Source organism: Jaculus jaculus, chromosome 14, assembly GCF_020740685.1.
Source record: "Jaculus jaculus isolate mJacJac1 chromosome 14, mJacJac1.mat.Y.cur, whole genome shotgun sequence".
In the NCBI taxonomy this organism is placed as follows: Eukaryota; Metazoa; Chordata; class Mammalia; order Rodentia; family Dipodidae; genus Jaculus; species Jaculus jaculus.
In genome coordinates this window covers 81201239-81227576 of record NC_059115.1, presented here as the reverse complement: position 1 = coordinate 81227576, position 26338 = coordinate 81201239, and the positions used below count along the sequence as shown (strand labels likewise).

Below are 26338 nucleotides of genomic sequence, written 5' to 3'. Positions count from 1 at the left end.
TATTACAATTTTTTTTAAATAAAGTTCACTGTGTGAAGGCACAGATGATTTGGGTTAAATCAAGCGTGGTAATCTTCAGATGAACTCTGGCTTTAGAGACTCACAGTCAGTTATGTTTTCCCTCAGCAATGAGAAAACATGTTGTAGACTTGGGCAACACAAAGCAAGTTCACAATTCATCCATAAGATTACCATCAAAGATGGAAACATGACAGAGACATGCAAGAAAACATGTATTGCCATCGTTTCCTTTAATGCCCATTATTTCCTTTTTTAGCAAATGCAAAGAAAAACCATTTCTTCTTACTAAATTTCTATAATAAGTAATAAGTACAAAGAAGAAAATAAAAGACAAAAGTAATTAAAGTAAATTTCAATATTTTAAGCAGAGTGAAAGTTGTTTGTGGCTAGAAGCCAAAACGAATAGAGACTACTGCCCTACTAAAAGAAAAAACACGAGGTCCAAGCTTATTCAAGTATTACTAGTTTTGATGTTCCTAAGGAATTTTAAGTTCTACCAGCTTAAAAATGTTTAAAGTAATCTTCCCAAAGTACTTATTAGGGCTGGAGAGATGGCTTAGTGGTTAAGGTGCATACCTATGAAGCCTAAGGACCCCGGTTCAATTTTCCAGGACCCACCTAAGACATATGCACATGGTGGCACATGCGTCTGGAGTTCGTTTGCAGTGGCTAGAGACCCTGGTGTGTCCATTCTCACTCTCTCTCTCCTTTTCTCTGTCTCAAATAAATAAAAATAAAATCTTTTAAAATGTTTTTAAAAGTATTTATTAGTTATTACAATATATCAGGGAATACAATATTATAAACTATGGCTTAATATTTCTTGTCCCCTAACTTCCTTAATTTGCTAGCAAGTACAATAAGGTTTCTCTTGGAAACTACTCAATTATATTACAGGTTTTTTTTTCAGTTTTACTTTATTATGTCTGAGATGGTGTCTCATGTAGCCCATGTCATCTTCTAGCTCATCATGCAGCCAAAAATGGCCTTGAGCTCTTGAGTCTTCTGCTGTCACCTCCAAATGACAGGAATACGCCACTGCACCTGGCTTGATGTGTTACTACATGTAAATGACTATCTTACACAATGAACTGGCAGAAATAACTTACTTGTTGCATAGCCTGTTAAATACTGAATGTGCCAAAATTTATTAAATAAGTATTTGAAATTATTTTATGCAAATAAATTACTTAGCTTAGGATGTTGACATTGTTTTGGTTCTAATTTTATTTCCCTTAAACATTTAGTGGGAGGCAACAAGTTCACAACTCACATTTAGAGTAACAAATTACTAAAACAAGGAGCAAGTTTATTCTTACTTCTGAGACTCCTATATTAGTTCTACATGGCCTTCTGCAGTAAAAGTAAATAAAGGTATCCCTTAAAGTTACCCATGCCAAGCCTTGTTCAGGCTCCACCTTACATGCCTGAATTACTATATATGCTTTCCATACACTCACATCTGTCAACTCTATCAATCCAAAAATCATACAGCCAAGGAGACCACCAGAAAGCTGTGCATTGATAAGTGAGTTGAAGAATTTTTATCAAAATATGGCATTTATTTTATTTAACAATTGTACTCATAGCACATATTTAATAACTAACTCTTATATTATTAAGATGTAAATTATAAAAAATTTTAAATAAAATAAAATACTAACTATAGTAAAATTTGTGCTAGAACATTAATGTTTTCACAAAGGCTTCATATATCTTATAAATATCCATATGATCTAACATGTAAGAGTATCTTTCAAGATTTCCTTCTTTTGGGCAGGGGTGTTTCAAACTGGGGTCTCATTCTAGCCCAGGCTTACCTGGAATTCAGTATGTAGTCTCAGGCTAGCCTCAAATTTACGGTCCTCCTAACTCAGCCTCCCAAGTGCTGGGATTAAGGCTTGTGCCACCACACCCAGCTGAGATTGTCTCTTTTTTGTTTTTGTTTTTTGTTTTTCGAGGTAGGGTCTCACTCTGGCTCAGGCTGACCTGGAATTCACTATGTAGTCTCAGGGTGGCCTCGAACTCACGGCGATCCTCCTACCTCTGCCTCCCGAGTGCTGGGATTAAAGGCATGTGCCACCATGCCCGGCAAGATTGTCTTTTTTTACAAAAGTTTAGCCATGTTTTCCCAAATACTACGAGGCATACAGTGTTGTGCGTACTATATCATCCAATATTTGAGGACAACTGACCATATATGTATGTGAGGGGCAAAAAAAACCCTGCAATAAAACCAAAGCACATGATTTTAGTTCATGATCTATAATTAATGTGTTTGACTTTGTAGAATAAACTATGAAAGTCTATCATTTTATTTTATAATTTATAAGAGCCAGGCATGGTTGCACACACCAGCACTTTGAAGGCAGAGGTAGGAGGACTGCTGTGAGTTTGAGGCCAGCCCGAGACTATATAGTGAATTCCAGGTCAGCTTGGTCTATAGTGAGACCCTACCTTGAAAGAAAGAACAAAAAGAACCAAAATAATAATGATAATCATTGTTGTTATTATTATTATTTAGAAAATAAGGATGTTAAGACCTAAGGACTTCCAGTGAATCTTTCAAGAATTAAGAAAACAAAAGTTTTTTTTTTTCTACCAGCAATATTTCAAGTATTATCTCAACTATAGAATCCTCTTGGTTATATACTGCCCAAGAGAAGAAAAGACATATAGCCTATTGTGCATATGTGACTGGATTTTAACCAATTAGTTGAACTGAAAATTGCTCAACTGCTAAAAAACGTAAATGCAGAAGTTACAATAAGTTATTAAAATTTTACAAATACCACAAACAAATGTTTATGACTCATACTATGACAGTGTGATTACTGCTATATGACTCTCCTAAAAGAAGAACTAGTCTCGCTAGTAAGGTTTATAGCTGTACTTGATTTACTCCTCAAAGGATTCTACTGATGTACTTTCAGAAGGCAGCTGATGGCTTGCTCAACTTGTTCCTTCAGTCCTACAAGCTCCAGGAGGAAACCTTGCAGGCTTCCACAAGCAAACCCATCCCAAAATCTGGGATGATGGTGACCAGAGAGCAGCTCAACTCTTCTAAGAAGACGCCTACTGAGCTTTAATATCTTATCCTTGAACTGCAGTGGAATTGAAGGGACAACTGATGTTGCAGAGTTACACAGCATAATCATTCCTAAGAAACAAGTGAAAATCGAAATTCACCAGGTGTGGTGGCACCCGCTTTTAATCCCAGCACTGGGGAGGCAGAGGTAGGAGGATCGCTGTGAGGTCAAGGCTACCCTGAGACTACAGAGTGAATTCCAGGTCAGCCTGGACCAGAATGAGACCCTACCTCGAAGAAAAATATAAATTCTACAAACGAAGACAGAAGCTACATAAACAAAAGATGCAAAACTCACAACATACTATAATATTTGGCTTTGTATCATTTGACATTAGGATCTTCCCTGAATAAGTGAAGGAAAAACAGTTTATTCCGAGTTGCTTTCTCTCACCAAAACACTGTTTTCCTTCCTGTTCCTGCAGACATGAATCAAAGTGACTTACCTAGCTATTAATATCTCCGGGGAACACCCTAAGCAAAACGGCTGTCAGAAAAGTCTATAAGGATGAATAAACACGCTTGGCGTGTCACAGAGGGAGAAGAAAGGGCATAATTATATAACCTCCACGCCACTAGCTAGGTCTTGCACTTCCTGAAAATGGAAACTAAAACCAAGCCCCTGCCCCCCAAAAAAGCACTGTGGAAACATTAATAAGCTAAAGAAGTCATTTTTTAGTAGACCCCCAAATGTAAATGTAAATGTTAGCTGCACATTTGCAACAGTTTATATTTGGAATTTCTCCCCTAATTGTGTCAAATCTGCCCAAGCTTAATGCCAAGCTGGAGCACCTTTAAGAGAAGGGGCCGAGTGGGTTTCCAGTCACCGGCGGTGTGCGCTTGGAGTAGGGGTGCTAGCCTCTCCTGTTGCTCTCTCTCCTTTTATGCCCAATCAATTAAGCAACATGGCTGCTCCATTAGGTATCCCCACCATAATGAGCTATTTCAGACCCCAAGCAATAAGGGCCAATCGGTCATGGGCTGTAACCTCAAAACTGTGAGCAAAATAATCTTTATATCCTTTATAAATTGATTATAGCAGGCATTTGTAACAAAAACAAAAAACAGACCAAAAGCTCTCAACTGAGGAAAGCTACTCATTAAGACCAAGGATGTATTTACATTAAAATATACATGTACCTCTTCACCTCAGAACCTTCACAGATGTGTATTTGTGCTGGTTCTCAGCATGTCTGTATGTGCAGGTGGTGTGCGGGCATGTACTGTATGCATGTAGGTCTAGTTCGCAAAGGGCAGTGGGTCCAGGCAAAGGTCACACACTGGAGCATGGGGGATTGTATAGCACTGGATGGTGCAAACTGGGAAATAAAGGAAAGCAGTGATTCAGAAAAGACCAGAAGCAAAGGGGAAATAAATAGCTGAAATAAAAATCCTCTACTTCACTTCCAAGCAGAACTTCTTCTGCTCTCGGAGACACAGACAGTATCTTTCTTATATTTTACTTCATTTCCCTTATGTTTTATCATGCCCATTTGTATATGTATGGCTTTTAAAAAAATGTTTATTTGAGAGAGTAGGGGGCAGATAGAGAGAATGGGCACTCCAGGGCCTCCAGCCACTACAAATGAACTGCAGACACATGCACCACCTTGTGCATCTGGCTTATGTTGGTTCTGGGGAAGTGGAACCTGGGTCCTTAGGCTTTGCAGGCAAATGCCTTAACCGCTGAGCCATCTCTCCATCCTGTATGGCTTTTTTAAAAACTGAGGTCTATTTACATGCTCACATTCATTCCATTAGGGGCTGGAGAGATGGCTTAGCAGTAAAGGCGTTTGCCTGCAAAGCCTAAGGACCCATGTTTGGCTCTCCAGATTCCACATAAGCCAGCTGCACGAGAAGAGTAAAGCACAAGGTCTCACATGTCCACTAGGTGATATCAGTGTCTAGAGTTTGGCTTCAGTGGCTGAGGCCCTTGCAGGCCAATTCTCATCTCTCTCTCTCTTTCTCAAATAAAAATAAATTAAAAAATTCATTCTATTAAAAGCGGAATTGTAGGCAATTAATTGGTTCAATAGTAGAGTATGTGACTACAAGGTCCTACATTTGATCCCCAGCATGGAAAGAAACAGGAAAGGTCAAAACTTCTAGAACTACACATGTTATAACATACTTGCACTGCTCATGGAAATTCTTAGGCTGTACAAATGAATTATGAGACCTTCTATTCAAAGTGTCTGTGGGTTAGTCACTCCTCACTGTTCTGCCAAGGTACATGAAAAACAAATCAACGTAAAAAGGACAGGTTTATGTTGGCGCACAGTGTCAGAGGCGTCAGTCCACAATGCCCTGGCTCACGTTCTTGGCCCCTATAAGGAGACAGTAGAGTGCCATGGGATAAGAAATCTGCTCACCTCAGGATAGCCGAGAAAGGGGCAGATAAAGACACAGAGAGGAGGAGGAAGGCAGGGGCAAGATAACCGTTTAAGACATACTTCCATTGAACTACTTTGTCCAACAAGGCTGATCTAATATTCCATTCTTCCATGGAGTCATCAATGGACCAAGTTATTGATAAAGTTAGAACCTGCATGGTCCAATTGCTTCAGTAGTACCACTAGATGGGAGCTTTTGAAGGGGAACAGATCATATCAAAGCTCTAACATAATACTCTACTAAAATTATTATTCCCCAAGCAACCAAATTCCATCTTACTTCCTAATTCAGGAAAATCTTTGAGTTTTGTTCATTTTTACTTGCACTTGCTTAAATCAACAGTTTTTAGTGTTGAACACTCTCTTCTGGGAATGTTTCTCCTGCTTTCTATCCATTATCATCTCCTGATTATTCTCTACTTAGTTTTCTTTAAGCATTCTCTTCATCCATCCATGCTAAAGTGTTGATGATTTTTTCCCCTAAGTTTCAACTCCAGTCCTTGCTGTGTTTGTTCTAATGAACACTCTAAGTCTGTGAGCTCCTCACCTGCTATATGGACCATGCTGTTAGGACTACACTGTCAAGTAGCTGCCTCATAGCTGGAGACCCAGATCTTGCACACTGGATAGGGAATCTTCAACAAATGACTATCTCCACATTTAACCTACTCTAAATATTGTGCAGTCTTTTCTCCAAGTCCAGTTGCTCTCTGATTGTTCTTTTGTTTGGTCAGTGACCTCCCTGTCTATTCCCGCATCCAAACGTAAAACTTGGCAGTCTCCAAGTTCACCTTCTAAGTTAATAATAAAATCTGCGATCACTCACCTTATCTCCTTTCAAGCAGAGTATTTCAAGCACCCTGAAAACTAATCTCTGCCTCTTTGCTGCATCATTTTGCTAGTACCAAGTACTTACATAAAAGCACAAATCTCATCATGTCATGTACTTTGTTTAGCATCTTAGAGCTAAGTCCTAATTCCAAGGCTTCATAATCTGGCCCCTGCTTTTTTTTCTAGCTTTCTAAACTATCTTAAAATGCACAATCACTCTGCAAATGCATACTAACAACTTCTTGTCTGAAATACTCCCCTCATGTAGCTCCCAGCTCGGCACAGATTCCCTCTGTCTCCGAAGCCTTTTCTGTCCCTCCTAACTTGAAGTAAGCACTGCTCCTTCACAACATTTCACACAAGCTTCTGTGGTAACAGGTTTGCTTACTTCTCTTTCACACTACTGATTTCCTTAAGGTAAACATAGTTTGGCACCTCATAAATATTTGATAAAATAAGATAATTCCCCTTCAAATATTTCATATTTAATGAAAACAAGTAATAAAAATTATTATGCCTTATAAATCCATCAGTCTTTATTGGTCCAAATGAGCAAGCAGTTATTTCTTTAAAAATAATGTGCTACACTGGTCACCTAGACCTCAACATCAGCCAAAGTATTCCTAGCCATTGAGAAGCAAGGTCACTATTATTCTAGTCTTAAATTCTTAGCCTAGTGCACAGATTCTGATGAGCACAGTTTTAACGAATTACAGATAAAAGGTCAGATATCTGATGGACTTAAAGCCTTGGTAATGGTTTTACTATACACAAGGATCAGGAAGGCTTAGGAAGTATGCATTTATTTGGAAGAAGGAATCCACAGCTTTGTTCTAATCATTTCTCATGGGACCCTTCAACTTTAAGAGTAACTGACTTATACAGATGAAGTGGGCATCACAAAGAGTATGTTAGTAGTTTCATGGGGGAGATAAAATTATTAAAAACTCTTTTCCTATGTATTTTTCATATTTTAGATTTAAGTCAATAATAATTTGAAAACATTTATGTGCCAATTATTTAGCATTTGTTTTCTCTCTCCAAATTATGACACTTAAAAGTTCAAAGCTACGTAAGGTTTCCCTGAAACTACAAGACAAAGAAAAGGGAAAAAAGTTTTGCAGCTATCAGAGCTGCAACTTCTAACAGTTGAAAACAAATCATTAAGATATAGTAGAAGAAGGGCTGGAGGGATGGTTTAGCAGTTAAGGAGTTTGCCTGCAAAGCCAAAGCACCCAGGTTTGATTTCCCAGGACCCACACTGGCCAGATGTGCAAAGGGGTGCACGCATTTGGAGCTAGTTTGCAGTGGCTGGAGACCCTGCTGTGCCCATATCCACTCTCTCTCAAATAAATAAAAGTCATTTTAATATATATATATATATATATATATATATATATATATATGTATATGTATATGTATATGTATATGTATATGTATATGTATATGTATATGGTATGGTATAGTATAGTATAGTATAGTATAGTATAGTATAGTATAGTATAGTATAAGAAAAAGCCAAACTTTTCAGTAAGTTACTATCAACCATCATACTATATATAAGGCTAAGTTCATGAGAAAGGTAAAAAAGAGAGAGAGAGAGAGAGATAGGTGCAAGAAATAAAATAAATGCTATAAAGAAACACCAAATATCCTTACTTTGTTAACCCACTGGACCAATATGAACAGGTGTCTACAACTGTTTCTTATGACACTTTGTAGATAATTGGAAGCATTGCTGAAAAGGTGTCAGTGAGAAAAGATGCAATGACATACAGAAAGTAATTAAGAGCTTACAGGGCTAGGAACCCAGCTCAGTGGTAACGTGCCTGCCTAACATGCACCAGGCCCCAGGTTCAATCTTCAATATGGACAATATATATATATATATATAGTCTAGATTGAGATCTAGATTCTGTAATGCATGCTATACAAAATTAGAATTTTACTTTTATATTATACAAGAGAGCAGTCTTCAGCCCTGAGTAAATAGCACAATGATGGTGCTTAACCATAATGAGCAGTTGTTCCAAATACAGGAACAAAGTCTGCACCTGTTCCTGCCATATGCATGTGAGACAAACAGGAAACCACAAGACAACTGACCAAGTGTGGTTTGTTGGCCATGGACTTCTAGTGAGGCTGGCTTTCAGGAGAGAGACTGAGGGTACGACGGCATTAAATAATGTTCCAGGGAAACTGTCCACATGGCATGAAAGGAAAGCTTGTTTTCGGGCTGGAGAGATGGCTTAGAAGGTAAGGCGCTTACCTGCAAAGCCAAAGGTTCCAGATTGGATTCCCCAGGTTCCACAAAGGCCAGATGCACAAGAGGGTGCACATAATCTAGAGATTGCAGTGGCTTGAGGCCCTGGCACGTCCATTCTATCTCTCTCTCTTATAAACAAATAAATAAATAAAAACTAAAAAAAGAAAGTTTGTTTTCTTAAAGATGCTGAGAAATAAGTGTCAAAGGCAGTGAATAGAAGATATTTCTAATAAAGAACAGAACAAAACAAGCCTGGCTAGTCCATGGAAATGTATGCTCTATCAACTGCTGTTTTAGAAAAGCCATATACCTGTGCATACTGATGCTACTATGACTTTATATGCATCAATTAATTAACTGGATCATAAACACTGTAGAGCAATTCTTTCATGTTTACCTAGTCAGCTCTCCCCCTTCTCTCTCTCTTTCTTTCTCCAGCCCTGTCTAGATTTATGTTTTAAGTATTTTTAATATAATTATTCTCTTCTAAAACTTCACTACCATCCTCACCACCATCCTTAGTGCCCTCAGCAGAAGTCTTACATGGTACTTTGCAAAGGATACAAAAGCCATAAAAAAGTGCTAAATTTCTTCACATTAAACCTATAAATATCCCAGTACCTCTTCTCACCATGGTGGTAGAGATGGTCCTATCCTTACTGACATCCTCTCAGTCCTCCCTCATCCTTCACGTGTTATCAATGATAGTGCTCTCTGCAGGCCCACTTCTTTTTTCCCTTGAGGGAAATAATATTCATCTTCTACTCATTTGGCATCAGACCCATAGAACCAACTGCCTGTTCAACATGGCCATGTGAAAGCAGGTATTCAGCTTCAGCATGCCTAAGAAGCTTCATTTTTTTTTCACCAAATCCTGCCAGTGCCTCTTAGTACTTACCATCTGTCACACCCTTTCACTTCATTTCTTCCCACTGATTACGCACCAGCTCAGGAAACCATTCTCTACCCCTACCTGCAGGATCTTTCTAAGTGCTTCTCTGCCTCTGGACTTTTTCAGGCTGTACTCATCAGCTACTGTTTGGGATTAGAGTGATACTGCTAAGAAATGTATTGACATGATTATTCTTGTAAATTTACCTTCCTGATATTGTCTGTATAGCTAAATTCAAACTCCATTTCCTAATCGCACTATCACCTCAATTTCCAAAACAGTGAAATACTTTCCACTCTTTCTACATACAATATCTCTTTGGCTAACTCTTTATAGGTACCTCTGGCCTTCAATGAGACAGTGACCAGGGGAAGCATATGTGGTATCTTCCAACATAGCATTCTGCACACACCCTTCCCCCAAGAACACCATCTCCCTCTTCATTTTCCCTAACAGACTGCCAGAGGGCTGTGTGTCTGCTTTACTCCCTGACATGTCCACGGTATCTAGCAAAGCCTCTGGCATATGCCAAGTACTTGTTGATAGTAGGCAACAAATATATTTTAACAAGGTTTGCAATATGAAATTCACTCAAAGTCTAATAATAAGTAAAACTCAAAAAATCACTCCCACCATATGACAGAAAAAGACACACAAAGCTATACAAGATAATTCTTCAAGGTATTAAAAAATAATCCACTGAACATTTCAGAGGGCAATAAACACTGTATAAGGAAATTGTTTCTCATTAATATGTCATTTCATCACAAGAAAATAAAGATAAACTTATTTCAGTATCTGATTGATTATAATTTATTCTCTTCTTATCAAAGATATGATTTGTGTACTGTAAAAGATGCCAGTGAAAAAACCACTGTCTCCTACTACCAGTGCTCATAAGAGAATGAAGAGACCAAAGAAAAAAATGGATTGGCCAGTGCACCAAAGCATATGAGTAGAGGTCTAGCATTATGACACCTTTTGTCTGAGTAAACAGAAATGATCTAATAGCTTGTTGGTAACAAAGAGCCAAGAAAAAGTGCCATCCTCACTTGCCACTGTAAGACCAGAACATAAATCTGTTTTGGAATGAGCTCTAGCCTCCTCCAAATTCCTGTGTTGAAGTCTTGACATCCAATGCAATGGTATTTTGAGGTGGAGTTTTTGGAAAATAATTTAGTTGACATTCTGAGAATAAGAGTCTCATGATGAGATCAGTGGCCTTACAAGAAGAGAGCTTCTACTTTTCCCGGTGTTATGTGATGGTACGCAGATCACAAATCAGCAAGACAGCCCTCATCAAGCACTTACCCCGGATACCATCCTCCAAGACTGAGACAGTCACTCTCCGTTGTCGAAGCTACCCAGCCTAAGCACGATTTTGCAGAGGCTCTACCAAATGAGTAAAATAACCATACTGGAGAGTCCATGGACTAACTTCAATTCAGCTTGACTCAATATCTTTAATCCAACAACACTAATAATGCTAATCTGAGTTTCTGTGTTTCAAAAATGCTGTCTTTTACTTGAAAATTTTAAAAGAATTGGAAAATAAAAAAAGAAGCATGGAATCACAACTAGACCTACTGGAATGCATTATAAATCCAGTGAAAATAAAATAAAAGATACTTACCACCACCAAGAATGTAAGAATCCTGGTGGCTCCCCCAATGTGATGTTTTTTTCCCATCTTATCTAAAAAGAACAAAAAAATATTAAATACTTTCTTGGTAATGTCTTCCCACACACATTGAAAAGCAGTATTTTTCCCGTGTAAAATGCTATGACAAATCTTAAGTTTTTTAAATCATTTTACATTGCTTACTCGAGTTTTCCAAAGAGATTTGTAGCCTGAATTATAATAGGAGAGATGTCAGTCAATTCTGTATTTGCTTCCCACTGTTCCAGTGATTAAACTTGTCTACTTTAGAGTTCAAAATCCATATTCCTCTCAGCTCTTTAAGAAGCTGTCATGAGAACTTGGTTCACTCCCTCAGACCTTCATCAAAGGACCTCCTGTTCACGCCTCTAAGCTGAGATAGGCTCTTGGGAGAGACAAGAAGTAGGAGGAAGGGAAGAGGCATGCTTCATGCCGATGCTGACTATCTGTGCCAAGGTTGTGCCTGCAACAGCAATTTGTTCCAGTGAAGTACTACAATAACTGGCCCCATCTAGTTGCTTCTGACACAACCAGAACCATCCTCCTCATGACCCTAAAACGTAACAACACTGACAGGCAGCTCCTCTCCTCAGAGGTTAGAAGTTGCTCCAAAATAGTCAATGAAATACTGTCATCCAGTTACCCTACTGTGTTACAGAACACAGATGAGATTCCTGCCATCCAGCTGCGCTCCCGCACCTGATAACTCTCCCCAACTTACATCTTCTCTCCTTCACACCTGCCTAGAATCTGATGACCACCATTCTACTCACAACTTCTGACAGACGGATGTGCTAGCCTTTATGTGTGAGTGAGACGTTCATTATTCATGTTCTGACCTGACACTACACTTAGCCTAATAACCTTGAGAACTAAACTTTGTGAGCTTTTTCTTTCTTTTAGGCAAATTAGAAATATTTCAGGATCTTAAGGCACATCAAAATTATCATTACTAGAATCAAAATAAACATCAGTTATCAATGATTTTTGCAAGTGATTAGGCTTAATAACAGACTACATTGTACCTTAGGACTGAGTTTTAGAATAACTTTCTAGGGGAGTAAAAATGGGGAAGAATATAGTAAAGGCAAAAAAGTGATGATATAAACTTTTCAATTACATTTTAGGTAACCTGGAGTTATCCATGATAAAATTAAAAATAAGAAAGCACATGATCATGAGCTGGGAGATGGCTCGGGGGTAAAGTGCTTGCTGCACAAGCATGAGGAGCTCGGATCAGAACCCACAACCCACGTGAAATTCTGGGAGTGGCAACAGGCACCATGAGCTTCCCAGCACTAGGAAAGTAGACACAGGCTTCCCACGCTGACCGACTAGCCAGTCAAGCCAATCACTTAGCTCTAGACTGAGCAAGAAACTGAACTCTGCTTGAAAGAATAAAACGGAGAGTGGTTAAGGAAGGCACCTGATGTTGACCTCTGTCCTCCACACACACATTCACACAGCTGCGTGCACACGCGAACACATATACACAGGCACGCAAATCACAATCCATGAGCTGCTTAACAAGAGAGTGAAATATAAATGCTAACAACCGGGGCTGGCTAGAAGGCTCAGAAGTTAAAGCACTTGCCTTCAAAGCCAAAGGACCCTGGTTCAATTTTCCAGTTACCAGGTAAGGCCAAAGGCACAAGGTGGCACTTGCATCTGGAGTTCATCTGTAGTGATTGCAGGCCCTCATGCATGCATACACACTCATTCTCTCTCCCTCTTTCTCCATCTCCCTCTTTTTTCTCTCTCTGTCTCCCAAATAAATATTTTTTTAAAAATTCTAGCAATTAATGAAGTGATAAAGACTAAATATGAGCAAAAAAAGAGAACACATTATATAAATATAAGCCCGATCCTAATTTTAACTCTCCTAAGAAGTAACATAATTTGTATATCTATTTCATCTTTCATCTGATAAGTTTAGTTGATCAGTATTTTATCATTTTGGTTCATGAAGACTAAGGGATAGAACTTAATGAGATTTATGAGAAATAAGATACTCTTTTGTCATGCTAAACCTATAATTTTATCTAAAACCTTTGTCCTGATCTATTTTGCCTTACCAGTTTTCCACAGCCTGATACCTTCTTGAAAGCCCTGACAGATGTCTCTTAAATACACTACTATATTCATGGAATCCACTAAAACATACGAATCGCAAGTTTTTCAAAGTAATGTCCTTATATTTCACCTCAGTTCCTCTTTGATTTGCATAATATGCCCATGAAACAAAACAAATACCTCTAGTTACTTTTACTATGATTTTAAATTAATTAGCTTATAAACTAACAGGTTTCCTTGTGGGATTAACATACTTAGTTTTGACTGATTTTCTACCTCCTCCCTCACCTCCCTTCTCCCTTTTTCCCTAATGTACCTTTCCACCTTCAGTATTCCCCCTTCCATTTTTACATCATTTTTGTTCTACAGTGTGTTATTGTTCTTAGTTAAGGGAGAAGAATGGGGAGTTACATACAACAGCATTAAAGTGAGGCCTCAATGCCAGAGTACACTAGAGGAAGGGCTGGGCTCTCAGTCTAGTGAGCTCCACTGCACATAACTCACTAGTTAGTCTCTTTCCCCAATCAATCAACAGCTATTTCAGGAGAGAAAGAACTCTGAGAAACTACCTATATGGCTTATATTTGGTATGGTCTTTTATCAGAGAAAGCCTGAAGATAATTTATATATATTTTTAAAAGCATTACATCTTATTATTCCTTAGAGAAACTGAAAGTGCTTCACATATATCACTGCTTACAGCCTTATAACATTTTTTTAAACTACAGAGTAACTAGAGTTCATCCTTTTCATTTCAAATTACAAATCTCTGCCAGAAGCAGCTAGAGCTTGGTCTGTCAAACACAGACGCCATCCTTTTATAGTTACTGAATGAACAACATTCAAAGCTATGCTGTAAATAATTCCAAGGAAAAGCTAGTTCTACATAGAAATATGTTTCCACAGTGCATGATACTGCTGCTTCCAAACAAACCACTATTTCAAATATTGCTTATTCATAGAAAGAGCAATGTTGTCTCAAGAAAAGGGGAAAAAAAGAGGATGGTAACCTATAGAAAAGTAAGTAATATTCATTATAGAATCACTGGAAGAAAATAAAAACTGTAACACAACCTGAGCAATGTCGATAGCAAAGTAATATGTTTTGGTATGTGTACACTCCAATGGCAGTGGGTGGCCATTAAAAACATGAGACATATCTACATTGAACAGGGCAACACTCTACAGATTTCACAAGTTGAATGTTTGGAAAACAACGTGCAAAGTAGAAGGCCTTCCCTCTTTGAAATAAAAAGCATAAATATGTATGTGTGTATCTGGGCATGTATATATTAAAGAAATCATACAAAATTTACAACTATTTTCTGGGAAGGGGTAGTAGAACATTTTTATTTCAAAATACTATTCACCTATATGTCTATCTCTTTCACTGACATGCATGAATTCTTGGTAGTGTTTAGAAATGACCAGGAAATATTCCTACGTGTCTTCTGTCACGAGAAACTGTGCTGCTGGCACAGCTCACACCTAGCACTTCATGAGGGCCCTGGGATCAAAGTCCGGTCCTTGTGACTGTGAGGCAAACACTTCACCAAATAAGACTATCTCCCCAACCCTGTTTCCACAACGTTACTATGATCTTCCGTGTACGTATATGTATATATATTAAACTAAATATAAATAAACAAAATTGTACTAAAAAAAAACCCTTCCATCTAAACTTAAAACCTGAAATGACAGAAGCTTAGCAGAAAGAAAAACCTGCACTTTGAAGTGAATAATGTAAAACTCTGTGGTTCCTATGTGGCTCCCATAATTTAAAACTAAGCTAACTGAGCATGTCTTTGTTGAACCCGTCATACTAGTGACCTCACTAAACAGTACAGACCAGATACCTGTTCTATAATTACAAAAAATGTTTGATAGATGGTGCTGCTTTGTTTTAGGATGAAGTCTGCTTAAAGAGAATTATCTTTTTTAATATACATATTTTATTTATTTATTTATGCTATTTTCTTTCTTTCCCTTTTTGCTTATTTTTATTTATTTGAGAGTGACAGACAGAGAAAGAGAGAGAGAGAGAATGAGCACGCCAGGGCCACCAGCCACTGCAAGCAAACTCCAGATGCGTGCACCCCCTTGTGCATCTTGCTAACATGGGTCCTGGGGAATTGAGCCTCAAACTGGGGTCCTTAGGCTTCACAGGCAAGTACTTAACCACTAAGCAATCTCTCCAGCCCGAGAATTCTTTTCTGGGGAAACTCTACTGGTTCTTCTCTATTTTTGGAGGAAAATAAATGTTCAATATTTTGTATAATGGGAACTTAGGGGATTGCTAATGATAACTCAGGAAGAAGATCTGGTTGTGTAAAGAGAACATTGAAGAAGGGACAAGGAGAGGGCACAACAGAGAGGAGGCAAATGGCCCTCAGGAGAAAGCAAGTAAGAAATCCCTAATCCCTGAGGCAAGGTAGAGACCTTAGTGTAGGCTGTATCTAAGGACCCTGAGGTTCCTAAGCACTTACTCTTTTCAGTTATCTTCCCAGCCTTGTTTAAGCACCTCCTTTCCTCAAGAACAATGAATGAATGGAGCTCTGAAGCTACAAAGGGTCAGCTCAAAAAGAAGCAGTGTGGGACTGCAATGCTCAACTTGACCCAAGGAAGCCTTGATGGCGTTGGAGAAGACTTGAGATAACTTACAACACGCAGGATTGGGGCTAGAATCACAGTTCAGAGGTGTGTGGGCCATCCAAGTATATGACATATGCATAAATATATAGGATATATATTTATATTTGTATCTTGAAAAAGAAAAATGCTGGTCGTAAGTCTAAAAATAATGGGGCATTTTTAACCTTTCAAGTTCTATTCTATAAATTTATGTGCACTAATTCATTAGAACCTCAGCACAACTGACATATTCTTATGATATTGTATAATTAAGAAAAGTAAGTGATTAAGTAAAATGTAGAAAATAATTAAAGCTCAGGATATTTGGTCAAAAATTCCTGCTTTGCATTCTAACTATATAATCTCTAATTAAGGCTGAGGTGGTAAAAACTATTACTTTCCATCTTCATACACGTGAAAGAGAGAGAACAGGACTTGGATCAGTGACATTCAATACATTATCATTCCTAATAAAGTGTGAGGAAGCAGTCCTTTCATGAGATGTTTTAAAGCTATTGTTTCAGGCCAACCTGATGACCAACATGACAAAGAAAAAGGTTAGCATTACAGAATAAACAATATAATTTTTTACTATTTTATTTATTAGAGAGACAGAGCAATGAATATGGGCATGGCTGGGCTTCTTGCTACTGCAAATGAGCCCCAGAGGTATGCGGCACTTTGCTCATCTGGCCCTACATGGGTATTAGGGAGTTGAACCCAGGGTTGTCATTTTCACCAATTTTGGTCAAAAATCCTCAGTAATTCTCCAGTCTCCACTCCCCCCAACAGGACTGGAGTTACAGACCTGCATGGCTATACCCAGCTGCTAATGTAGGTGCTGGGGAATCAAACTTAGACACTCCCAGACCTTCACATTGGGCAAGAAGCACTCTACCTCGGAGCTATCTCCCCAGGCCCTGCAATACTAATCCCTAATTATCTTTGTTAAGAATACTGAATTTCTTTGAAGCATAAATATCATGCAATATCTTATGTATTAAATTAATGTGACCACAGTTGGAGAAATGGCTCAGCAATTAAAGGCATTTGCTTGCAAAACCTGATGAATTAAGTTTGATTCCCCAGTACTCACATAAAGCCAGATGCACAAAGAGGCACATACATCTGGAGTTTGTTTGCAGTAGGAGGAGGCCCTGGCATGCCCATACTTACTCCCTTTCTGTCTGCCTCTTTGCCTATCTCAAATGAATCAATCAATAAATAAATAAGGATTTTAAAAATGGCCAGAAAAGATAGCTTATAATGAATATAAAGTAATAAAAACATAAAATTAGAAATATTTCCAAGCATTTTGTTCATGGTTATTTGATATCAACAGTTTAAGCAGAATGAAGATTCTGGACTGAGACAATTTCTAATGAGCATTTCATCTTCCCTTAGGGGCAGGAAAACAAAGTCATTCATTGTCATGTATTAGGATGAAAGCAGTGATTTTAAAATTATCATAAATCAGAAACAACATCATTGAACTTATTAGTACAACCTGGTTAGAGAAATGGTCTGATTACTACTGTTATTTCAATGATTTCTTTTAATTAAGAAAAAAGTTAGGCTAACGATTATGTACTCTTCTGACCAATAACAAAAGCCATCAAGAGCAGTCCAATTTCTGATGGTCAGGAGGCTTAGCTGGAATGAATGATTGGGCTGATGAGAAATAACTTGTGTGTTCACATAATATATGCAGTCCAATTTGTCCTTTTCACAGCTTCAGCCATAACAAGGCCATACAAGTGTAAGAAATGACCAAACACAGTAAATTCTGACTCAAAAGACATTATTAACATATCTCATTGACTTTGATGGAGAATTGAAAGTGGAAGAAGCATTCTATTTGGCTTGAATCAGAGTGAAAACATATAATATCTGAATAACTGTAGCACTTCAATCACTTCTGTATCATAATAATCTTCCCAATAAGTATGCCTCCCTGTCCTAAGACAGTTCCTTGTGCAACAGTTTTGAGAAAGGTAAAAACCTGGGGATAGGCTAGAGAGGATTTAGATAAGACACACAGTTGTTTACCTTACACTGGCTAAGAAGTCATTCTACAATAAGCACTCTTAAGCTTTCTACATGTTGCAAGGAAAGCTGAGGAAGCAACCCTAAGGACAGCTCTAAAATATATAGATACCTAAGTCCATACCTAAGGACATTATTCTGGTACCTTAAAACTTCCACATTCTTTTTCATCAAAAAGATAAAGTACAAACTTCCTACCATAGCATATGCAGGGCTTCATGAATGGGCCCCTGAAGAATGTACTACAGCTTAGACAGAAAATCTTCCTAGAGAACAGAGACCTGTAGGTCTTTAGGTGTTGAACAGGAGAGTTTAGACAGGGAAGACATCATAGAGCACAGCCATAAAGAGAGAAGCGTCATATGTAAGTCAAACACAAGCAGCTACATAGAGCAAAAACTTGATGTCAGGGGAGACACAGATTGCTAGTGAACTGAGCCAACTCCAGCACACACTCACAAAAGACCTGTCACAAACATACCTCTGTACTTCCTCCTATCAACACATTGAGAAAACGTATCTTCTACATATATTATAAAACTACATGTATTTGTACATAAATTTTGACATGAAAAAGTTATACAACAAAGGATAAAAATCACCTTTGATCACTTTTTAATAACTACATATTCATTGTACATAATGGTAGGTTTCATAAAGACCATTTCAAGTATATCATGAACTTTGAACTATATTTACCACCATATCCTGTTTTCTCTCTCCTCCCTTTTTTATCCTCTTCCAATAGTTTCCAACCACAAATGAAAGGAAACATGTGGTATTTTTGTCTTCCTGAGTTTGGCTTTAATTTGATTATTTCAAGTTGCATGTGTTTTTCAGAAAAAAAAATGTATTTTTCTTCTTCATAGCTGAAAAAATATTCCCTACATATAAACACCATAATCTCTGTATCTATTCCTCTGTTGAGGGGTGTCTCCCTGATTCCTTACTTGGCTCTTGTGAATAGTGCTGCCAATACCTCTATGTCATGTTGACCTAGAGTCCTCAAGATATAGGGTCATATGGTGGTTATATTGTTCATTATTGCATAGCAATTGGACAAATTCCCATCAATAGTGTGGAAGTATGTATCATTTCTAAGAATTTTCTGGTGGAATCTTTAGGACTTGTAAAGTACAGGATCATATTGTCAGCAAACAGACATAACTTGATTTCTTTGTTTCCTATTAGTATCCCTTTTATTTTCTCGTCTTATTACTACAAGTGACTTCAAACATTGTATTGCTTAAGAGGCTGGAGAGACTGCTCAGTGGTGAAAACTCTAGTGACCTGGGTTCAACTCCCCAGGACCCACATAAAGCCAGATGCACAAAGTGGTGCATGTGTCTGGAGTTCATTTGCAGCAGTCAGAGGACCCAGTACACCCATTCTGTCTCACTTCTCTCTGCCTGCAAATAAATAAATAAATACAAATATTTATCTTGAAAAGGAATAGAGAACATGCATATCCTTGTTTCATCCATGATTTTAGTGTAAATGCTTTGAGTTTTTCTACATTTCTTATAATATTGGTTAAAGGTTTTTCTTATATAGCATGTATTATGTTGAAATATGTTCTCAGTTTCTTCAGGAATTTTATCATAAAGGGATGTTGGACTTTCTCAAGGGTCTTTTCTGCATTTAATGGTAATCAGGGGATTTCTGTCCTTGTGTCTATTAATGTGATTTGGCATAGCTTTGACTGCATAGGTCAAGCCATCCTTTAGTCTCTGAAGTGAAGCCACTTAGTCACAGTGAATGATTTTTCGATACTTAGTTGAATTCAGTTTGCAAGTACTTTATCAATATTATTTTGCATCTATGTTCATCAGAGATTACCCTATAGTTTTGTTTCATTTTCTATTCGTTTCCTTTCTTTTCTTCTTTTCTTTCTTTCTGTTGTTGTGTCCTTAATGTGTTTTCTGTTTACAAACTGAATTTGGTAGTATTCCTTCCCTTTCTGTTTTATAGAACAGTTTGAGAAGCACTGGTGTTCTTTAAAGGTATCCATCTGCATCTTGACTCAGTAGTTTGAAGATTTTCATTGCTGCTTTAATCTCATTGCTTGTCTATAGGTCTAAGTTGTTTATATGCTCTTGACTTAACTTTGGTAGATAATGTATGTGTAGTTATTGTAATGTACGTTGTTGTAATGATCCTTTGAATTTCACTGGAGTCTCCAGCTATTGCAAAATATCCATTTTCATCTTTATTTTTATTAATTTAGTATTTTTCTCTCATCTAGCTAGGTTATCTAAGTGTCAATTTTATTTATCTTTTGAATAAACAATTCTTTGTTTCATTTATTTTTTATACTGGTCTTTTCATTTCTATTTCATTGATTTCTACTTGGATCTTTATTTATTTTGTTTCTATTTACTGCTCTGGGTTTGGTTTGTGTTTTACTAAGACCATGAGGCTCATCATTACGGTGTTTATTTGTGATCTCTATTTTAATATAGGCATCTATGCTTATAAACTTTCCTCTTAGAACCACTTTCATTATGCCCCCCCCAAAGCTGATATGTTGCATTTTCATTATAATCTAACTCTGAAAAATTTTTTATTTCCTTCTTGATTTCTTCAATGGTGAATTCATTATTTGGTAGTATTTTTTCCAGTCTCCACCATTTTATGTTTCTTATGTAGTTTCTCTTGCTGTTTCTCATTCCATTTTCAGAAGATAAAATATAACAAATAATTTCAATTTTCTTACATTTATTAAACTCACTATGTGCTTTGAAATATGGCCTATTTTAGACAGTATCCTAGACCCCTGAGATGTGTGTTCCACAGTTTGGATGCAGAATTTTGTGGATGTCTGTTAAGCTTATTTGATTTATAATATTATTTAACTCTGATCTTCCTTTGTTTTACTTTTTGTCTACTGGCAAATCTAGAGTATTGAAGTTACCCACTACGGTTGTGTTTAAGTCAATATGTGCCTTTACATGCAACAGTGTTTATTTCATGGAACTGGGTGTGTTAATATTTAATAAATATACATTTAGAATTGCACTATCATTGTTCCCTCGGTCAAATGAAGTGACATTCTTCACCCCTTCTGACTGATACTGATTTATGTCTTCAGAAATTAATATTGCTATACCTGCTAACTTACCAACCCCATTTTCTTGAAATATCTTTTTTCATCTTTTCATTCTATTTTTGTTTTTTGTAGGAGATGTGTATTTCTCATAGGCAACAAATAAATGAATCTTATTTTACTAATTCAGTCTGCGAGTCCATGTCTTCTGCTGGAGATCTGAGGCTGGTACTAGCCAGAGATATTAATGAGATATGTTTATTAATTCCTGTCATTTTGTTGTTTTTGTAAAAATTTTTTGATAGGTTCCATGTTTCCCAGGCTGACCTTGAATTCACTCCATAGTTAGGATGGTCTTTAACTTCTGATTTTCCTGTCTCTACCTCCCAAGTACTGGATCACAGGCCTGCACTCATGTTTGCTTTATTTAGTGCTTTGGATAATCACCCCTATTCTGTGAGTGGAAGTATGTGCAATCTTCAAGTGGGATGAGGTTGCAGTGGGGCTGTCATTTTTGCACGTGGGGTTGGATGTGTGGCTGAGTAGCTAAAGCCCCTGTCCATGTGCTCAGGATGACAGGCTTGATTTTGCAGCTATATGCCCAGAATAGAAGGCTCTCTACAAAACTAATCACAACCAATGCATAGGTCTACTATGAGCATATAGTAATAGTAAATTAAAAGCTATTGGCCCTTAAGCTCCAATTATCTGGGGGTGTAAAGGAGCAATTATGGCATAATGTGTACTAAGTTATTGGTTACTAAGGATAGAAATGGACAGAAAATAAGCAGAGCAAGACTAGTGACTAGTATTAGAGCAACAGAGGAAAAAATAGAATGGGAAAAAGTTAAGAGCAGCAAGAACAATGATGAAGGAAAGAGATACGGCAGCTCCAGCTAAACACAGAATGGAGAGAGAGAGACAAAGACATGCGTTCAGACAATCTAAAATGATCCCTGTACTCAGGAGACTGGTAGGGAAACTAACTCCAAGCCAACCTTTGTTCTTTGGGGAATCCCAACAAAAGAAGAAAAACAGACAAGGAAAAGTATACTAAAATGAAAACATGTATTAAATATAAGAAGCATAGAAGTAATAAAAAGAGTACCAAGAGACAGATGTGAGTCTACACAGGCCCTCCCGGGAGCCAACGTCAGACCTGCCTCTGCTCAGCCTTTGTCACGGGCTCAGGAGCAGGACCAATCTCTATGTGGTCCACATGAGCTGTGGCTCAGGCAATGTTTCCACTTTGCAGAATACTGAGAAGCTCGGATTCCCTTTTTCTGCTATAGCTAGAAGGATTCTGAAATCAATGCTCGGAGTACACAGTCACGTGACAATGCTCTGAACGCCCAGAGGAAGCACTATCAGGACCTTTCCCCGGAAAGCAACCTAGCCAGACTCAGCCAGGGTGTTTGTAAAATGGCTTCCAAGAGGAGTACTGAGAAGACTGTTTTCCCAGCACTGTGCCTCCCTCCTCGGGTGCAGCTACTATAGAAGGCTTTTGCATGCTCCTTTCTTCTCTCATTCTCTCCTTCCCTCCCTCTCTCCCCATCTTTCTGCTCCACAATGATCTGTTACTGAAAGGACCATAATTAGTATCATGTTCTCTCTTTGTGGTTTCAACGCATGCAATTTCGTTTGACGCCTCTGTAGTAAACCATAGATTCTGTCTCTCTTTCTGTCTTTCTCACTCACTCACTCACTCACTCACTCACTCTTTTCCTTTCTCTGTTCTGTTTTAAAAAGTCTCATTCTTTGCTGCTGTAACTAGTGTTTCTTCTGTCAATCACCTCACAGAATAGCTGTACTCCAACGAACCCCAGCTTTCCCCCAGAGATTCAAGCAGACCATGCATAGGTGTGTCTACAATCTTCACAAATTCCCCCTCTCATCTCTTTAATTGGCACTGATTCCCAGAAACAACTAGTCTGGCAACTATACTCTTTAGAACTCTGACTGTACTTTAAATTCATAAACACGTACCTACAAAAATATGTTGTCTTATTTCATGTCAAGGGTTCTCATTCAGTGGCAATCTTTAGCTTCTTTTACTATGCAGTATTATGGAAGTCTATGTAAGCCCAAAGTGATCGAACTTACTATTTTACATAATGGAAGGCTCCCACTGTTAATTCAGTCATCCCTGAACTGGTCAGACAGATAATGAAGACATGCTATTACAACGCCATTCAGAGTTGGACAACCTGAAAAGTGCAGACCACTGTGAGGAACACACGCACTCATCTCCAGCATTCTGAAACACTGGGGCTTCTTGTTAAGAATAGCTTAATTTCATTTTAACTGATTTTTTTTAAGTTTTTTTGTTTTATTTATATTTGAGAGTGACAGAGAAAGAAAGAGAGAGGGAGGGAGGGAGAGACAAGAGAAAGAATGGGCACGCCAGGCCCTCTGGCTGCTGCAAACAAACTCCAGATGTGTGCGCCCCTTGTGCATCTGGCTTATGTGGGTCCTGGAATCGAGCCTCTCGAAATAGGTTCCTTAGGCTTCACAGGCAAGCGCTTAACCACTAAGCCATCTCTCTAGTCCTTTAACTGATTTCTTTTCTAAACTTGTCTCAGACTAATAACACAGGGCAATCTTCAGTTATGAATTCCAAACAAAGCCAGAGAAAATAAAATTATAGAAAATTTTCTAAAAATATGTAAATCTATCCTAAACTTATAAGTCCTTTTCTACTAAATTGCCCTAGAAAATGTATACATTTATTTACCACTAAGCTCAGGGCCTATGGATATAGCTAGCTATATTGTTAATCCACATAACCCACCTGAATCCAAAACCCTTAACTTCCTTAAATAAGTTCACAACATCCTCCTTTTTATGAAGTTTTATTAATCAGTGCATTTCAATCTTGGGGAACCCCTGAGCATTAATCAAGTTCAGTCCATTCCAAATGGACTACAGTAGATTAATAAACCCTTTCACCAAGTTTCATCAAGTTCTCGACCATGCTTTAGGATCCAGTGCTGGCTTCTGTTTCTTTTAAATATAATTTGGTAGCAGTTAAGTATACAAATATGAAGGAAATAATCTTTCCTCAATCACGTCCTCTGTGTGTTCCACCTCATGGGACAGCTGTTCTCCAACTATTCCCTGTTTACCTGCCAAAGACTCTAGCAGTGAGTGTTACAGAAAGATCATAGCAAACGCTTCTAATTAATGATTTAGTGAAACCCAGATACATCAAACTTCAGTTCTGATTTAAATAAACTTTCAGTGTCCTGCTGATATTCCTCTTCTGGTAAAACAACTGTTTTTATGTGTTCTGACCAAACCTCTCAAATTCCTAATTTGGAATAGTTCCTATTAATTTACATAAATCAGATAACAAGAGATAGCAAACTGTGTTTGTTGATTTATGTTTGTTTAGGGACCAAATAAATCTTAAGTAAGCTGTATTTCATGGAAAGCAATATTGGCAATGGGTTTCTTGCCATGCTGCTGGTCTGTTGGGGGCAAACTACTGAGATCATTGGATACAAAGTATCTCCAAACAAGTACAATAGAAAATAGCTAAACATTATAGTGCGAGTCTGTAAGCCAGCACCTGGAGGGCTGAAGCCAGAGGATCATAAGTGTGAGGCCAGTCTGGCTATAAGACTTTGTTCAATACAAAATTAAGAATTGGGGGAAAATAGGGTACATATATAAGCTACATATGTAATTTAGGTGTTTTAATAGACACATTAAAAAGAAGGTAAAATCAAGTTTAATAACTTATTTTACTCAAAATATACAACATATTGATATTCTCAAATGTACTCAAATACTTTTTAAATATTGATAATGTGATATAGTCTTTGTTCAAATAAGCCTCCAAAATTCAGCATGTACTTACCAAATTGCACTTCTCAAGTGATCGCCTGTATCTGAAGTGCCAAGTCCACATTTGGCTGGCTGCCATGCTGGAGAGCACAGACATGGGGAGACCCACAGCTTTGGAACTGACAAGGGCAAGATCTGGGTTCCAGCTCTATAACTCATTAAGCTGTATGGTCACACGTTAGTCATGTCGACTCTCTGAGCCCTGCTGTTCCAATCAGCAAAAGAGTAAAAATGTGACACACCCTGCACATGTGTTTGGCAAATTAGAAATCATGTATGTATGTATGTGTATGTATGTATGTATGTATATATGTATGTATGTATGTATGTATGTATGTATGTATATATGTATATCTGTGTGTGTATATGTGTCTCTGTGTATATTTATATGAATGACACATATGTTGGCACATTATGGGCCTAGCACATAACAGGACTCATCCTCATTATCTCAATCATCATAGTGTATGTTGGAAAAGAAAAGTTCTATTCTAAGGAAGCTCAAATTCCAAATTTAAAAAGCTTAAGGAGCAGCCAACACCTGCCTGTAATCCCAGCACTTGGGAAGCTAAAGCAGGAGGATGGCCAATTTGAGGACAGCCTGAGCTATATAGCAAGAGTTCACTCCAAACACAAACCAAAAATAATTAAGGAGAAATACAGAAAGTGTGACCAGAGCTTGAAATAATATTACCATCCAGTTTTGAAAACACACAACTATAGTCATATAAAATTGAAACAAACAAAGCAACATTATCTAAAACTATAAAAAATGCTAAAATAAGGTCCTGTTAGAACCAGAAATATAAGAAGGCTTTCAAAGTAAATTTGCTTTCTTGATTACTGTTGCCATGTTAAGATGACTTCTATTTCAAAGAGGAAAAGTAGCTAAAAGTTGACAAGAGAAGGTTATTAAGTGGCACAGAAAGAGAATTTTGAGATACTGAAAATATAAGAGCTAACAAAGAGTATATTATGCATATGACAACTAAGCATTCATTATAGAGTGATTTCTTCCAAATAACTGTTATTGCATACTTTTATTCATTTATATATCAAAGTGGAATACAGAAAATATTTAGAACATACCTCTGATAAAAATGTTTGGGCCGATTTCTGAGCTCCTACATGGAGCAGATATTCATATACATACAGTGCTAACCTGGAAAATGAATAAAACATTTATTGAGAAGAGGATTATTTAAAATTCATTTTTAAATAACATATAATCTTTACATACTAAATATCTTACACACTAACACTAACAGAAAATAGACCCCTCCCATGCCCTTTCAGTGAGAACACATAAATGTATGTTCAGAAAGAACCTTAATTAAAATGGTACTGGAAAAGCGAGGCACAGTACCATATGCCTTTAATCCTTGACTCCTTAGTGAGTTCCAGGTCAACCTGGGCTATAGCGAGACCCTATATCAAGGAATAAAACAGAACAAATGGCATAGAAAGAAAAAGATCCATCTTATTTGGGAAAGAAGTGACTACTCAGGGATTGTTCTTTTACATCGTCTTATGCATCCACAC

General features: G+C 37.6%; 1 protein-coding gene across 4 annotated transcripts in view; it reads right to left on the bottom strand.

The window, feature by feature from the left end:
* Positions 1-26338, bottom strand: part of Ssbp2 (single stranded DNA binding protein 2) — a 253386-nt gene that overhangs the window by 146553 nt on the left and 80495 nt on the right. For all 4 annotated transcript variants that reach the window (XM_045133623.1, XM_045133625.1, XM_045133624.1 and 1 more), the window contains exons 2-3: positions 25886-25958; positions 11125-11186 (exon numbers count right to left, since the gene is read on the bottom strand). In XM_045133623.1, the coding sequence (XP_044989558.1) occupies positions 11125-11186; positions 25886-25958 (135 nt within the window). The remainder of the gene's footprint in view (positions 1-11124; positions 11187-25885; positions 25959-26338) is intronic.